Source organism: Zophobas morio, unplaced genomic scaffold (genome assembly GCF_036711695.1).
Source record: "Zophobas morio isolate AGI-343-1 ecotype UQ-CSIRO unplaced genomic scaffold, CSIRO_AGI_Zmor_V1 ptg000024l, whole genome shotgun sequence".
In the NCBI taxonomy this organism is placed as follows: Eukaryota; Metazoa; Arthropoda; class Insecta; order Coleoptera; family Tenebrionidae; genus Zophobas; species Zophobas morio.
Window position 1 is genome coordinate 21,807,410 of NW_026972129.1, and position 17,960 is coordinate 21,825,369.

Here is a 17,960-nt window from a genome sequence, read left to right on the forward strand (position 1 = left end):
GAAAGTCGAATTTTTCAGGAAAATGTATTCTCTCGTAAAGCCTCAGAACTGAAAATTGTGTTATTCTTACCTGAAAATTTTATCATTGATAACTCGAATATTTCGATAAGATGAATTCAAAAGATGTTTAATCATTTGCTACAGGTCAAATTTTTGGAGAAACATCTTCTCCAGCAAAGTGTCAGAAATGAAAATTACGATATTCTTCCCTGAAAATTTGATCATCGATAACTTGAATGTTTCGATAACACGAGGTAAGAAGATATTTAATAAACCGCCGAAAGTCGAATTTTTCAATAAAATTTCTTCTCTGGTAAAGCCTCAGAACTGAAAATTGTGTTATTCTTACCTGAAAATTTTATCATTGATAACTCGAATGTTTCGATAAGGATGAATTCAAAAGATGTTTAATCATTTGCTACAGGTCAAATTTTTAGAGAAACATCTTCTCCAGCAAAGTGTCAGATATGAAAATTACGACATTCTTACCTGAAAATTAGATCATCGATAACTCGAATATTTCGATAACACGAGCTAAGAAGATATTTAGTAAACCGCCGAAAGTCGAATTTTTCAGGAAAATTTATTCTCTCGTAAAGCCTCAGAACTGAAAATTGTGTTATTCTTACTTGAGCATTTTATCATTGATAACTCGAATTTTTCGATAAGATGAATTCAGAAAATATTTAATCAGTTGCTGCAAGTCAAATTTTCAGGGGAAATATTTTCTCTGGTAAAGGGCCAGAAATGAAAATTACGATATTCTTACCTGAAAATTAGATCATCGATAACTCGAATATTTCGATAACACGAGCTAAGAAGATATTTAATAAACCGCCGAAAGTCGAATGTTTCAGGAAAATTTCTTCTCTGGTAAAGCCTCAGACCTGAAAATTGTATTATTCTCACCTGAAAATTTTATCATTGATAACTCGAATATTTCCATAAGATGAATTCAAAAGATGTTTAATCATTTGCTACAGGTCAAATTTTTGGAGAAACATCTTCTCCAGTAAAGTGTTAGAAATGAAAAGTACGATATTCTTACGTGAAAATTTGATCATCGTTAACTCGAATATTTCGATAACACGAGCTAAGAAGATATTTAATAAACCACCGAAAGTCGAATTATTCAATAAAATTTCTTCTCTGGTAAAGCCTCAGAACTGAAAATTGTGTTATTCTTACCTGAAAATTTTATCATTGATAACTCGAATGTTTCGATAAGTATGAATTCAAAAGATATTTAATCATTTGCTACAGGTCAAATTTTTAGAGAAACATCTTCTCCAGCAAAGTGTCAGATATGAAAATTACGATATTCTTACCTGAAAATTAGATCATCGATAACTTGAATATTTCGATAACACGAGCTAAGAAGATATTTAGTAAACCGCCGAAAGTCGAATTTTTCAGGAAAATGTATTCTCTCGTAAAGCCTCAGAACCAGAGCTGTTCAGTACTTCAAGTAAAAGTACTTGAAGTAATACTTCAAGTACTTTAAGTACTTCAAGTACTTTACTTGAAGTACTTTTATATTTAGGTACTTGGTACTTGGTACTTGAAGTATTTCTAAAATGTACTTGAGTTTAGTACTTGATTTTGCCAAGTACTTTACTCCAAGTACTTCACTCAGTATTTTAAATACTCTTGAATTACTTGAAGTATGAAAGTGGAAATTTCAAATACTTTAGTCTCTATTTTACGAAGTTTTCATATCTCAAAACAGGGTCTGTTAAATACTTGAAGTTATTAATTCAATTATTTGATTAGATGTATTTTTATAGTAAAATCGTGTTTGTTTCCTGTGAGGTTATATTTTGATCTGTGATTGTGGATATCTTATCCACAATATGACGTACATTTCATAGGTACTTGCATAATGCCGATAGATAGGTAGGTAAGAAAATTAATGTCATAAATATGCCATTTGAGAGTGGATGACGACAGCAGAAGGGTCGGAGACCTGTGTAAAATTTTCAGCGATGTAAAGTTGTGAATATATGAATTCTGTCTTTTTTGTATTTTGGTCTGGAACTTAACTTTGCGGGTAGTTTTTCAGTACCTCCCGGTACCCCAAAGGGAATCGGGTTTGTTGACGTACCTGCTAAAGTGCAAGGTCGGATTTGAAAATATTTGAGAAATGATTCAGTACTCGTTCAAAAAGATATTTATTCTTTCATTAGTTTCTTAACCCCGCCGCGTATTTGTCAGTAAGAAGCCTGGTCAGGGCGGAGAACTCGGCAGGGGATTATCCCTTTTATTATAATAGCAATAGCTGATGGCAGGTACAGACTTTCATATTCCCCTCTTCCTCGTAGAATTTAAACACAATTTTATGTTAAATATTTTGAAGTTTAGTTTTCTTTATCATGTTAAACACTCGTTTTTTACCAAATTTTCTTTTTTTGTTTATACATGGTTCAGCCATATAAACTTAGTTTGTTATTACTACTTATATTTTCTCACATTACAGTTTCAAATAATCTGTTAAATTGTATGAATTATCTGAACACCAACAATTTAAAAAGACGTAATGCAGAAAAACAATGATTTTAAAAGTCACACTAATTAGTGTCATTTGTCTTTCCTGTGCGGATTTTATTTATTACCGTACAACAACTTTCAATATTGTTCAAAATGAAATACGTTTTGTGAAACTCCGCTCGTAGTACCAATGTTTTTTGTAATCCAGTTGATACGACCATGATTGTATGGTTTTGATGAGTACCGAATTGTACTTTGATATTGCTCGAAGGACCTTTGTTTTGTTGTGTGCGAAATAATAGACAGCGTTCGGTTTCGATGTTTAAATACAGGACGGTTACAGAAGTACTGAATTTACATTTGTATTTACAATATCAGGTAAAGATACCCAAAAGGGTCAGTGGCCGCTTCCGTAAATGGAACAAAATACATATTCACATTATAAAAAAATACAAAGTTAATGAAATTCGCGATTAGTTAGTATAATTGCCTAGATAAGTACACCCCTACGAAATATTTTAACAATAATAAATTTAGTACATATTTACCTGAATTTTCGCAAAAGCCGTTGTTAGGCATTCCCTGAAGTCATTGTAGTTATCAATTACTAATGTCATCTTCTTTGAGTTTTCAGGTAAAAATAAAAAATAAGCCAATCGAAAATGTAAAGGAAAATTCTGAAAGTATTGTGGCATTAGAGCAACAAAATTTTGTATAAATGGACGGAACAGCATTACGAACCTATTATTTGTGATTTGTCAGTGTAAAGTTACATACTTAGTTAGACAAACATTGTAGTGATTAGTGTTTACTATTTAGTCACTGTAGTATCTAGGTTAATTTAATAATTTTTAGAATAGTAAATACGTAGGTGGTAGACAGATATATTCAGGAATATGGGGCATTCATTCCAAGAAAATCCTCAGCATTTTTGGTAACCGCAAAAGTAAAAAACGACTAATTACTTTGATCACCTTGATATTTTTCAAGAGTTACAGTTTTCGCTGAAAATGGACTCTCGTTTTAGGCATTTTATTTTTTATTTAAAAAATTCATACGTTTTTTTTGAAAATGCAACATAGTGACTTAAAGATTTTTATGTCACGAGCATGTATATGTATCGCACTGCTCTTAAAATTTTTTTCTGAAAAATTTCAGTTTTACAAATCCGGCCCTGTGCACTTTCACAATGGGTAATGATTAAGGGTGCTGTAAACTACCCACAAACTTAAATACGGAACCGGTTCATAAAATCCATATATTTTTAATACAAATTTATTAAAAAATCAGTACGTTTTGGTGGTGAACCAAAATTCAAAATATTAAAAAAGGCAACAGAAGCCTGAGAAAATACCATACAGGGCCGATGTTTTTGTTATAAATTAATAGTAAGCATACATAGACAACGCCGTCATGTATTTTATTTTAAATTTTAAATTAGAAATAGACGTTAATTTTGTCGAAGGTATTGTGTCAACAGAAAGATGTAAAAGTATTTCAAAAGAATACTTTTTATAAATAACATAGTATTATTAATAAGTGAGCTACCATTCTGCATTTAAGTTGATGCTTATGCAATTTTTTATGTGGCGAAATATGTATTATTGTATACTTAAATTCTGAGTATTAAAAAATTCAGTTCTAAAATATATTAAGCTTTTTTAAAAAAACAGGAAAAGTTATCTAATTCTACAGTATTTCAAATAATTAGAAAGTACTTGAAGCATTTTCAGTACTTCAAGTATTTGTAAGTACTTGAAGTATACCTCCAGTACTTCAAGTACTCGTAAGTACTTGAAGTAATGTACTTGGCTTGTACTTCAAGTACATCTGAAAAGTACTTGATACTTGAAATACTCTTGCTGAAAGTAAGTACTTGGTACTTTACTTGAGCACTATTTCAAGTAGTACTTGGTACTTGGTACTTCAAGTACTTTTTTTGAGTACTTTGAACAGCTCTGCTCAGAACTGAAAATTGTGTTATTCTTACCTGAAAATTTTATCATTGATAACTCGAATATTTCAATAAGATGAATTCAAAAGATGTTTAATCATTTGCTACAGGTCAAATTTTTGGAGAAACATCTTCTCCAGCAAAGTGTCAGAAATGAAAAGTACGATATTCTTACGTGAAAATTTGATCATCGTTAACTCGAATATTTCGATAACACGAGCTAAGAAGATATTTAATAAACCGCCGAAAGTCGAATTTTTCAATAAAATTTCTTCTCTGGTAAAGCCTCAGACCTGAAAATTGTATTATTCTTACCTGAAAATTTTATCATTGATAACTCGAATATTTCGATAAGATGAATTCAAAAGATGTTTAATCATTTGCTACAGGTCAAATTTTTGGAGAAACATCTTCTCCAGCAAAGTGTCAGAAATGAAAATTACGATATTCTTACCTGAACATTTGATCATCGATAACTCGAATATTTCGCTAACACGAGCTAAGAAGATAGTTAATAAACCGCCGAAAGTCGAATTTTTCAGGAACATTTCTTCTCTGGTAAAGCCTTAGAACTGAAAATTGTGTTATTCTTACCTGAAAATTTTATCATTGATAACTCGAATGATTCGATAAGATGAATTCAGAAGATATTTAATCAGTTGCTACAAGTCAAATTTTCAGGGGAAATATTTTCTCTGGTAAAGGGCCAGAAATGAAAATCACGATATTCTTACCTGAAAGTTAGATCACCGATGATAACTCGAATGTTTCGATAACACGAGTTAAGAAGATATTTAATAAATCGCCACAAGTCGAAGATTTCAGGAAAATATCATCTACGGTAAAGCATCACAATTCGATCATTGACAACTCGAATATTTCGGTAACATCAACTCAGAAGATATTAATCAATTGCTACAGGTCAAATTTTTAGGGAAATATCATCTCTAGTAAAGCATGAGAAATGAAAATTACATTATTCTTACTTGAAAATTCGAACATTGATAGCTCGAAAGTTTCGATACCACAAACTAAGAAAATATTTAATAAATCTCCGCCAGTCAAATTTTTCACGGAAATCTCTTCTGTACCAACTGCGTCAAGACGAAAAATTACGTTATTTTTACCTGAAAATTCAAAGATCAGTAGCTTGAATGTTTCGATAACACGAACTCAAAAAATATTGTTAAGGTGAACGGGTATTTAAAAATCGGCTTGGGTAAAACTCAACAATTTATTTCTTAGTAACTCGGATTTAGACGACTAATTACAGAGCGATTATGAATAATAATCGTTCCCGACGATGGCCTCTATTTAAACCTATACGTTCCTCTTCATGGATCGAGAATGCTGCTTCGAGGCTTTTCTGGGCCCCGTAATCAAAACTTCCGGTAACCCACTCCAGACTTTATGGAACATCGCTCGGCCATCGTCACCGATGATGACTCACCCATCATCGCCGCGAATACTAGAAAGCTCTCGAGGGCCCATAGGCGTCGTACCGAGGCAGCGAATGGGTTTATTTCGTAACAATCTTGAATAAATCGAAGTCGAATTTCTCACGGAAATTTCTTCTGTGGCAATTGCGTTAGGACTGAAAATTATGTTACTCTTACCTGAAAATTCGATCACTGATAACATGCGATAACATGAAATTAGAAGATATTTTTAATAAATTGCTACAGGTCAAATTTTTAGGAAAACTCCTTGAGTAGTAAAGTGTCAAGATTGACAGTTACGTTATTCTTACATGAAAATTCGAACATTCATAACACGAATGTGTCGATAACAGAAACTAAGAAGATATTTAATAAATCAGCGCAAGTCGCATTTTCAGGGAAAGCTCTGCTGTGACAGTAGCGTCAGGACTGAAAATTACGTTACCCTCATCTGAAAATTCGTTCATTGATTACTTGAATGTTTCAATAACATGAACTCAGATGATATTTAAGAAATTGCTACAGGTCAAATTTTTAGGGAAATATCTTCGGTGGTAAAGCGTCAGGACTGAAAATTACGTTGTTCTTATCTGAAAATTCCAACATTGATATCTCGAATCTGATCAAAGAGATTGAAGAAGTTGAAAAAAATGACATTGCTATCAAATATGACATTACATGTGTACATATACGAATAGTTATATATATACATACATTTACAACTGTTTATTTGTCCTAAATAGTTTCTTTTTGTCTTTACAATGAGTAATTCAGTAATTCCCAATTCTGATAATTCGAACTGTTTTATGACAGATTATAGTTCAAGTTATTGAAGTTCGACTGTATTGAAAAAATAAATTATGAAACAAAATTTTTCGATAACTGCTTATTTAATTCAGCGATAAGTCGTTTTCCAGTTGAGCATATAATTTTGGAATTTTACTGCGCCACAAAGTTAAACGCAAATTATATTTTTATAGAGTCTTAATCTAACCAAATTGAACCCATTTCAAAAGTGATTCCTTTCCAGAGTATTTAAATATTCAAACGCTATTTTGTAAGCTAGTGTGAGAGTTCTCGCAGCACGGACTTATAGACAAGTGGTGTCTTTAGATTTCACTTTCTAGCAAAGCTTTCTTTCGTTTCGTTCTGTCAGCTAATAACTTCAAACAACGGTCGAAGACACTTTCTAAAGTGCCGCTTTAAATAATTTAAGATGTGTACGAGAGACTCCCGGATACATAACCTACCTGAGATTAATTGGTTCATTACTAACTTAATTCTAATTTACTTATGCTTTTAATAGTAATTTACACAACTAGTTCGGGATAGCCTGCTTCCCGCATGAACGCTTGTTTGCGGCACGACCGAAGGGAGTGCCGCATTTGCGTGAATGCGGGAAGCAGGCTCACGAACGTGTTGTGTACAATATTTTTTGCAACGAATAAACCTTTAAACTGAAGAAATTAACTGTGAGTTATTTATAAACAATGGCGCCGTAACACATCACAATGTTGACACTACGCGAGTATTTTAAGGTTACCATGGCAACGGGAAGTTAAAATGCACGTGTGCGGGAAGTTCGAACTCCCGCACCCTGGTGAATGCACGAAAGCCATCAAAAAAGATCATGAGTGCAAAAAGAACATTCCGGTTTGGGAATACTATTTGTAAAACTGGTGTTATAAGTAACTACGTAACTTTATTAATTTACTGTAATACCAGAAGATAGTATAAGAATTTGTGTTGTCCGAGGTACTAATCGGCTTTATTTTCAATTACTTTTATCGTGCGAATTGCTTTTACCATCTTCCTCTCCTCAGAATCTCCATAACCGAATTAGCGGCGTCACACGTATGCCAGCCGTCCTCATTAACATGAGAATACAGCAAAGCGAGAGGGTGTAACTCAAGTAACTAAAACGTGTAATAGGATAAATGTCAGAATCCCCGTTAATAATCATTCCCTTATTGTTTCTGTTTTTATTGAAGCGTCGTAGTCGAGCCGAAACATTTTATGAATGCTAATGAACCAGAACACCTCGCTTCCACGTCTTTCTGTACATCCGTAGAAACGATTTTCATTATTTACGAAACTCACTCTTTCATTTACATAAGCAGAAGCCTTGCAGATATTCAAATCGAGACTAAGTACTTATTTATGTTTATTTCCGAATGGGTACGAAACTGTCCGGTCTGTGACAGCTCCCGCTCTTAATGGAGACTTATTCGAGTGACGCGATGGATCATTTCCACAATAAATGACACCACCGTCCCCTATATTACATTAATAAATTGATTGGTGGTGATCGCTCGGCCGAACGATAGAAGCGATCACCTCCAAACTACACGGCACTTATAATCAACTTTTCCCTCTTTGTGCGAAATGGAGTAATTCGGGATTGAGCAAGTGAGCACATGTGGAGGTCCCCCTTTTTTGGTGTTTGGGGAACAATAAGGTTGATAGATTGTACACAGGGCATCAAGCAAATGTGAAAACTATACACCCTCGGGTGACAAGAGACTAGTTTCTATTAATGCTTTTAGGGATTGTTTCTTATAACATGGGATGATCAAATTGTTTTCGAAGAAGTACTGCAGAAACAGCTGGGTTCACAAAAATGTTAAGAAACAAATCTATTGTGTTCACCAATTTCCGTTTGGGATCGCTGTTGATGAGCTTTCGTCAAATGAGAAAATAATCTGTAAAAATATTTAAATTAATTATTGTAGGTTGACATATAAGAACAGTTTACTCAGTTCCTTGCTAGAGTCTAAATGTTCACTGTAAAACATAGCGGCCTCAAGCCATGTTCCCCAGCGCGTTAAAACAGGTTGGGGTGGCAGCGGTAAAGTTTTTAACTGCTCCCCATAAACTTCCACCCTTAAAGCTTTGACAAAACATTTTTTAACACTAGAAAAAAAAAATATCTACGTCTCCGTATTGTTACCGAATTTTTTGGCAACATATCTACCAAGTGAATCGGTCGTTTCTTCTACTATTCTAATATTCGGATATAGGAAGAATTCAGTTCATCTCGAATAGATCAATATTATGTAATTGTTTAAATAATTATTTTCATTCAAAAAATGTTATACACGCAATAGTATATTTAGAAATATTTATTTAGTGAAACAATTATTATTATTATCATCATCTATAACCTGAATGTTACATTTCGTACGACATATCCATCATTTTTTAAAAAGTTAACAAATTCGTGGCCACTAAAATCCGGATTGAGAGATTGAGGAATTATTAATCAATATCCTGTTGTCATTCATATTCATAACATAACAAAAAACAAGCAATGAAAAAAATTTGTCGGCTTTGTGTGAGTTTGCGAAATAAAAGTAATAAAACTTACGTACTCTGCTTTATCAGAATTTGTTGTTAGAGTGGAATGGAAACAATGAAATCACATTAAAATAAAAAATACAAAAAATATAAAAAAGTTATTGTCTACGTGGAAGCTGCAAGAATAAGACGAAAAGTATAATACTTGGATACACAGGAGAAATAAATTATCACAATATTTAAATACCTTGAGTCACTACGTTTAGTTTAGCATAAGTACACGTTTCGCGTCGAGAAAGTAATTAAATTAAAATATTAATTTTAGAATAAACGAAAGAGAAAATGTTTAGACAGTGTGTTTTAGATGTTTCTGTTTGGATTACTTAATACTTCCCAGGAGCTGATTTTATGTTTTTAGACGTTTGATGTCTTTCAGAACATGAAAACTTAGGTCTTCATTTTTCCTCTGTCGTCCGTTTACAAGCTTGATAATTGATGATCTCCGAAATTACAGAACTAATTGTTGTAAATCGCCACCAAAAATTGTATAATGGCATTTCAAATTTTTACTGAGAAAATTATAAAAAATATGCTTCTGTAAGTTTAATTTATGAATCCAATTTATGAATCCACCTCTGTTTCATCAACTTTATTCGTGTAGGTTTTTGAATAAAAGAATCAACATTTTACAATTTAACCTAGAACTACAAAACCAATAAATTGTTGTCAAACTTTGCACATTCCTTTATTAAAGTTATGAAAATTCACCTATTCGTCCCTTTCAAGAAACTGACGACGTCATTTCTATGTGATTAGAAACGACTAACTCTGATTTCATATTTAGAGGACAAAGATTAAAATTGATTTCTTAATCCCCTGTAGAAAGTTAATGTCATTTTAGAACTTTATAAAATGTGTAAAAGAGTGAACGTTCTCCATGAATTGTGTTGGCATTTTTTCCAACCGAAAACCCATAAAAACTAAAGTAAAAGAATGGGACATAAAACTAACATCTGTACTGAACAACTTTCACGTCGAGGTTTTTGAATTACACTTTAATGATGTAAGGGGTTAGCAAAAATACAGCTAAGAGTTTTCTCTGGTTTATCTTTCGAGACATAGAGAATTTAGTGTCCATTTTTTTCATTTACACTTATTTGAGTCTTGATACTTGATTACGTTTTAATAATTTAGTCTTCTTCAGTACATCTTGTTCATGAGAGGAAAAACTTCATGATCATATGTTGACGATAATGGTACGAATAATTCGGAATAATTTCGCGATATTATTATTTTAACGATGACCGTAAATACCGAGTGTCTGGAAAATGGCGGCTACCTCTTCAGTACGCTATGTACGGGGGTTTTGCAAGTTCTAAAAAAATTATAAAAAAATTCTTTATGATGTACATTACGAAAAAAACGCAATTTTGTAGAAGTAATCTAGTCACTAATCGTTGTGCATTATTATTAATAGAACAAGCTGTTATTTTTCATTAATAAATAAACCAAAAAAAAAAATTAATAAGATATTTATAAATTATAAACAGAAACAAAATCAACAAAAGAAAAATCCATTCAAGCATAATCAAATAAACACTAGAGAAGATGTTATAAATTCCTGCCTTGTGCATATAAGTAAGCTCGTAATATTTCCAAATTTAGATTTTTTTTTGGAAAAGTTAGTCATCAGTATCTGCTAAGAAAGACTGATTTTAGCCAATGAGATACCCTCTAAGGGAAGATAGGGTGGGCGGGCGGAGAAAGAAGTTGCCAATATAAAACTAATTTTGGCAAATCACATATCCAGAAAAGACAGGGTGGGTGGGCGGGGCTAGTACCCGCTAAGATAAAACTGATTTTCGCAAATGACATATCCTCTAAGAAAAGAGAGGGAGGATGGGCGGGGCTGTTACCTGCTAAGGTAACAAATGACATACCCTCTAAGAAAATGAAAGCTAGAAAGTATATCATTTGGCAAAATCAGTCTTATTTTCGCAAGTATTGGCCCCGCCCACCCACCCTTTTATTTTCTTCGAAGGTTTGCCATTTGGTAACATCAGTTTTATCTTAGCAAGTACTAACCCCGTCCACCCGCTCTTTATTTTCTTAGAGAGTACATCATTTGCCAAAATCAATTCTATTTTGGCAAGTACTAGTCCCACCTGCCCGCCTACTTCCTTAGAGGGCTAGTACGTGCTAAAATAAGATTGATTTTGGCTAATGAGATCCCTCTAAGAAAATAGAGGGTGGGTGGGCGGGGTGAGGACCTTCTAAAATAAGATCGATTTTGGCAAATCACATATCCGCTAAGAAAATAGAGAACTAGTGGGTGGAGTTAGTACCTGCTGAAATAATACACCATGGGTACTGAAGAATCTCCCGAATTAAAAAAATAAAATCACTAAAAGCTCAAAAGATTTTTTCAACTTCATTCAGCAACAAAACATACGATTCCTTTAAGTTTATCCGAGAATAAAACACCAGAGGACTGCGAACATTTTAAACATAGGTTTTTGAAAACTTTGGACAAATTTTATCAAATTATTACAAAAATAACACAACCATATCTTTTGAACATTCTAAATGAAATGGTACTTATAATTAAACATGGTCATGGGCGAGAGAAATATTAGCTAAAAGTTTTATTACCAGTTATTGTAATAACGAACATGTTGTTTAGCTGTTAAGCGTTGCAAAAGAACCAATTCTAAAATCATTATAACTCCACCAAAATGTGAGAAGGAATTTTTTTACTATTTTTCCCAGACTTACCAGTTGATTGTTAAGAGCGTAGCGGAAAGTTAATCCGCCATTTTCCAGACACCCGGTATAATAACACAAAAGAAATGTATGTGTCCATGATTTTTTATTGGGATAAGGGGAAGCTTTGGAAACAAAAAATGCGAAAGACGTAGGGCGGAGTTTAATTTCTTTTCATATAAATGTCACTGTCATTGACACAAATTGAGGTTATTTCCTATTTTTGTCAATAACAGTGATATTTAAAAAATCAATAAACTACCCCTATATCTTTTACATCTTTTGTTTCCAGAGCCTCTTCTTATATCAAATTTAAAAAATCATACGGTATCTAAATGTAAAATTAATTTGCACTCTGGGTCGAAAATGCCAAAACTATTTTTTGTTCAAAATTTAATTCAGTTTAATTGTCTTCTAGCTATTTTGTCTTGTGTTGCTTTTACTCCTAATATATCCTTTATAACTGTGTTTTTGACTTTATCCATGCTGTGTATTCCTAGTATCTTCCTCAGGAATCTCACCTGATATACTCTAATTATGCTCAGCTGCCTTTCTGTCAGTCTCTAGTTTCCTGCTCCATATTTGAAGGCGGTGAATAATAAATCTTATTGGCTCTTTGGTTCCTACTGTTGTTGATTTCAATTTCCATTTTGACATGTTTGTCTACAATTGTTCTTAAATATTTTATGTTCTGTACCTCTTCAATTCAATAATTTCATTTTCATTTGTGTCTTTCTCCAACTCTTGTTTCCATTTCTCAATATTTCCTCTTAACGCGTTTTTTATTGGAACACCGATTATTATTAAATCATCTGCATACATGAGTCTTTTAATAATTATGGGTCTTAGCTTCCTGTATACCATTTGTCCTCTGATAACGTTATTTGTTCTTATCGCCTTAATTAGTTCTTCGAGTACTTTCCGTTTCTCTAATATTTTCCATATCATTTACCTGCTCACCGAATTAAATAAATCTTCTCCTCCATTTTTTTATGGTTTTCTCACAAATTTTTCTCATTTCAAATGTCCATTCCTGAATGTTCCAATGTTCCCTGAAATCTGTTTCTGAATCTTCTAATGTTGACTTGATTATATTTCTAAGTCTCCTTTCCAATATCAGTGTTGCCGCCCAAACCTCGTCCACTCCCATTTCTTCACATTTTATTTCTCTATTAAGCTTATGTCACTTTCTTATTATTTGTTCACTTCCTCTCCTTCTAGTATTTCGGAGAAATATTCCGTCCATCCTTGTTTGATCGTTCCTTTTTTTTAATATTACCATCTCTTCCTTCCACTGTGTTCCTACTATTTACTCTCTTTTAATTCTTATTACCTGCTCTCCCCGTCTCCCAATTCCCTTCGAAAATTTCTCCAATGCATTGGGTTTAGCTTTCTGAACAAAGTTTTTGATCTTCCTATAATTCTTATATTGCAAATAATCTAGGTATTTTCATGTCAGGTATCTTTGCCATGTTCTTCTCTTTGCCTTCATTATTTCGTGCTTAATGTAATATCTTGTAATGTCTAACCTATACTAAATTTTTCCTTCATTTTTGTTTTTCCAAGTTCTCTTTTCGTACAGTTTCCTTTTTCAATTTGCTTTTTTCTCCTTTGACATATTTCAATTTTTTTTTTATTCTTTGGACTTCTTTCGTATTTGTTTTATTTCAGTTACCATTTCGTCGTTTTTTTCTAATAGCCTTCTTATCATTTTCCTAATGCCTCTCTCGTTTCACTACCAACATTTCAAGTAGGAGATCTTTTAGTTAATTTACTTCTGCGGAGTCATCATTTCTTTTTTTTTCTGCATCATCACTGAGATCCTTTTCGTCCTCCACCTCAATCATTTGACTACTTTGCATTTTCTTAAATTACAGCCTATTTTCGCAATTTGTCAAATTCGTATATAATTTTTAAGATTTAAAAATACATGTTGCTTTATCAAATATGGTAAGCTTTTATTAATCGAAACACAATGTGAACATTCGGTATATGTAACAATGTTTTTGTTGTTGTTTCAGGTATGTTTGTTTATCAGCCTGTCGTGGAGTTTAGATCAGTGGCAGCAAAAACGCTTGGTGAAAATAAGGTATCAAAATTTATTTGAATAGTGTGGGGATGGAAGGAATTGCGGCTCTCCGCGTTATTCGCTCGTCGTAGAAGAAATTAAGTCACTCGGAGGTTGGAGTTGGGCCAACTCTGGTCTCCGCTTACGGCCATGGTAGGCACAGAAACCAATGAGCGCGTTTATGGTGCTCTTTTGGGTACTAGTAAAGCGCCTCGGTATTAACGTATTTACGCTACAATAGCGAAAATAATTCATTGGTACGAGAATAAATGAACTAACAACAAAAATTCAATCACACAGATAACCCAGAAATTTTTTGACCTGTAGAAATATTTTTGCAGAATTTTCACGATTCCCTAAGGCACAGTGACGTGTTTCGAATCTATTTTTTCGTCTAAGATCATATGCATTATTCTTGACAAAATAAGTACGAATGGTTTGTTTTCCAATTTAAATAAAATTATTAGCAGATTTAAATTAGTTGAAAGAAGATTAAGCAAGTTGCCGTCTCAAATTTTAGGAATTTATAAGCCTTATTACTGTTTATAATTCTGGTTTTGAGGTAATAAATATTGACCAAATGACTTCTGATTGGTCTCTTTAGGTACTGATTATAGGGGAAAACGCTTCAAACACTTAGGAAACTCGTTATAATAGACGCAAATCATGCATATGTATGACGCTGCTGGGTAGTTTACCTGCAGGGGTTAAGGACGTGTGAAGAGGGTTGTAAATTATTAGTACCATAATCTTGAAAGGTGCATGATAACCAAAAAAATCAACACATCAATAACCATGGTAAATATTCACAATTTTTGAACGAGAGAAAATGTTGAAAAAGTGGGGTTGTAGAGTTTTTTTTGTGTCGTACTTGTCTTAAACATGTCAAGTTTTTGAAAAATTATTCAAAAAAGTGAAATTTCTCACGCTGAAAATTTTAGCAGTGCAGGGGGCATTGAGACGACTGGTGCAACCTGTTTAATAAATTAATATAATACAAATATTTCATCATTATCTAAAACCCGCGATAAGAATTTATAACAAGCAAATCGGCTTTCAACTAGTGCAGCTTTTAAGCTCTAAGCAATATTTCACCTCCCTCCACCACCATCAAATATTAAAATTAATAACCAACTGCCATCGTTTCCGCGTTCCTTCCTGTTTTCTTTTCCCACGAAACGAATTTAATATCATCTCCTATAATTAGATTAGCAAGCTTTTAGTTCTTCGTCCGGCGGACGGGCGGCATAAATCGTCCGTAAAAAATTAAACGCCTGTACACAACATGCCGAGGTGCTAATTTATTCAGTTCGATGATGAATCCAAACCAAGACGGACGGGCGGGCGTTAAGGTAAGCCGCACTTAAAAATTCATACAAGACCGAAGCGGACTATGGAATATTTAAAAGCGGTCGCAAAAACTCCAAGCCAGTACATCTCACCTGTCCGGCTTGAAATATGCGAAGAGACTGATGAATTAGAGATGGGCAACCGGACGAACATTCTAATTGCACGTCTGCATAATTCTATAATTCATCGTGTTAATGTGCGTTCATAAATCTCGGCGGGATTTGTGGAAGCGCTGCGCCGAGGAAGTCTAAGCGGTCGTCTGAAACTCGAAAAAGGCGAAATTTAAAAGTTCGCATATTTGTACTTGAAAATTAAGGCAGGTTTTAATAATACTACCGATATTTGTAACTTCGGGAGATTAATTCAACCGTCTGAGTCCCGAAGAGGCTCTTACACAGTCGAGAATGTCCAAACATGGAGTATTTATTTAATATAATTAATGAATCTTCTATCAATTTTCCGGGTAACTTCAAACTTACCTTAATAAAAATCTTAGGAGTATTAGTTCTTGAGATTTAATAGTGTGGCTTAATCTCCGAAGTGAATTGAAGTACATGGAAAGTAAAACATCACAAACAATATTTTTAAATGCACAATTTATGTAATTCTTCACAGAGTAGGTTAATTATTTTTATGTGAAAAACTACTGACTCCTATCTTGTAGGGTAAATTGTTGCTGCAGAAGACCATTTGGATTGCTGATGACGATAGGAGTTCCTTTTGCATAAATACCACCTTGAACTTCCAAATTCATAAGATTGAACGAATTAGCAATTGTTCCGTCTTTATTGATAAACCACTGTTGTTGACGATTGTTTGGATTTAGAGAAGTCAGTTTTAAAGTGCAAGATTGCCCCTCACTGTCACAGATGTTGATGTCTAAGACCATTCTGTTGAATGAAATCCATTATTTTAGTATTATAGTACTACATACTAGAGAAAATAAATTACCCTGAAGATTCATGCAGGATGTAAAATAAACCAGCTCTAGAACCACGTTGGAACGACCACAGTTGTTGGGCAGTGCTAAGAAATACTTGTAGTTGTACCTGTGAAGGATTTGTGCTTTCGACAACCATAGCTGAGGCAGTACTTCTTAAAAGCTGTTGCTGATAAAGGTCTTTACAGTCTCCTGATGTTAGTACAAAGTTCGTATAAAATGCCAACACAAGATAAAAGTTGGTATACCTGGGATAATTTTGGTCTAGTTTAGAGTGTAATTATTATTAGCAATTAAACTTACCATTTAATTTTATAAGATGCCATTCTGTTTGACCGTCTATGAAATTTTGAAGTATTTAAAAATGGTATGTATAGATTTGTGATAAATCTTCTGTTTGTTGGGTGAGTTTATTACATCCGAATGTAGTCTTATCAAAGTAGATTATTAACTTTATAAAATAATATATATATATCTTTTATTATCTTACGATAGTTTTTAAAAGTTAAGATAAAGTAATACAAATACATATGAATATTAGCAGTAGTTCTGCATCAATTTTACAAAGCTGGAGTAGAATTTATGATGTTTCTTCTAATTTAAAGAGTTGATTTGCGCCTAAATTTTCTCTGTACGTAATTACCTCAGTTCCTGGTTCATAAACCCGACGGTAAATATCCAAATTTTGCAGGGAGTACGCATTAGTAATTGTCCCGTCGGAGTTTAAGAACCATTTTTGCACATGTTTGTTTGACTCTACGGGGCTAAGTCGCACCCTGCAATATGGATATAGTCCTAGAACGCAGTTATTAAGATCTTCTTCCAAAACTGTGCTGATGGTTTAAATTTATTAGTCTTCATAATTATTGTAATATACAACTTTCAGTTACCCTGTATCATTATTGAAAATGTGGAACAGGCCTACATGGTTAGCCCCAACAAACTGCCATTTTTGTATAGAATCGTCCTTAGCCGTTTGTATTTTCACTACCATCGGATCACTACCATCTACAGCGAAATTTGGATGCGTACTGCTTTTCATAAAATATAACTGATCGCAGTTTCCTGATGCTGTTCCGAAGAATGTGTAAAATATCGACAAGAGTAAGAGCCAACGACTGAAGTACCTGTAAATGTATTTAATTTTTCGTTTAAAATAAAGTTAGGAACATTTACTCAGTACGTACCAGCTTTTCTTGTAGGGTGTCATTCTGGCTGTCAGTTAGTTATATAAATATCTGTACCACAAATTAATGTAGTATGTAGTTAAAAACTAAATCTCATTGTTTTAGTTTATCAGATAAATGAATTCGATCAATCTATAAGAATTTTAAGAGTATACTTAACTACTTACTTGATTTTGCTGGTTGCGTACACAATTTGTTACTTATCTAAAAAATTTAATTTTCACAATACAAAGTACAGGTGATTAACATTATCGTAACATTATCGTTGAAGTGTTTGTTTTTCCGTAACGATAAATTGATACTGGCAACATGGAATTCAGTTATGTGGTTACACTAGATATTCCAGAAAAACTAGCAAACCATGAATTAAAAATGTGGTTGTGAAAAAAATTTTTTACTACGACAAAAAAAAAATCAAAACTATAAAACAACATTTTGCAACTTAATTTTGAATCAGCTAAATCGAATGCTTTGA

At 33.2% G+C, this 17,960-nt stretch overlaps 1 protein-coding gene across 2 annotated transcripts; it reads right to left on the reverse strand.

Moving 5' to 3' along the window:
- Positions 1 to 15,937: 15,937 nt before the first annotated feature.
- Positions 15,938 to 17,671, reverse strand: LOC135135163 (uncharacterized). 2 transcript variants are annotated; one of them, XR_010281452.1, is made up of 6 exons: positions 17,653 to 17,671; positions 17,486 to 17,536; positions 17,189 to 17,425; positions 16,602 to 17,131; positions 16,310 to 16,546; positions 15,938 to 16,248 (listed from the first exon to the last, which is right to left on the reverse strand). XR_010281452.1 is itself a non-coding variant. In XM_064064161.1 (5 exons), exons 3-5 carry the CDS (start codon positions 16,622 to 16,624, stop codon positions 16,002 to 16,004), a joined length of 507 nt encoding a protein of 168 aa, XP_063920231.1. In that variant the 5' UTR covers positions 16,625 to 17,131; positions 17,189 to 17,425; positions 17,486 to 17,619; the 3' UTR covers positions 15,938 to 16,001. The 2 variants fall into 2 exon arrangements, 1 of the variants encoding a protein (XP_063920231.1); XM_064064161.1 differs by lacking the exon at positions 17,653 to 17,671 and having other exon boundaries at positions 17,486 to 17,619.
- Between the last annotated feature and the right edge of the window lie 289 nt (positions 17,672 to 17,960).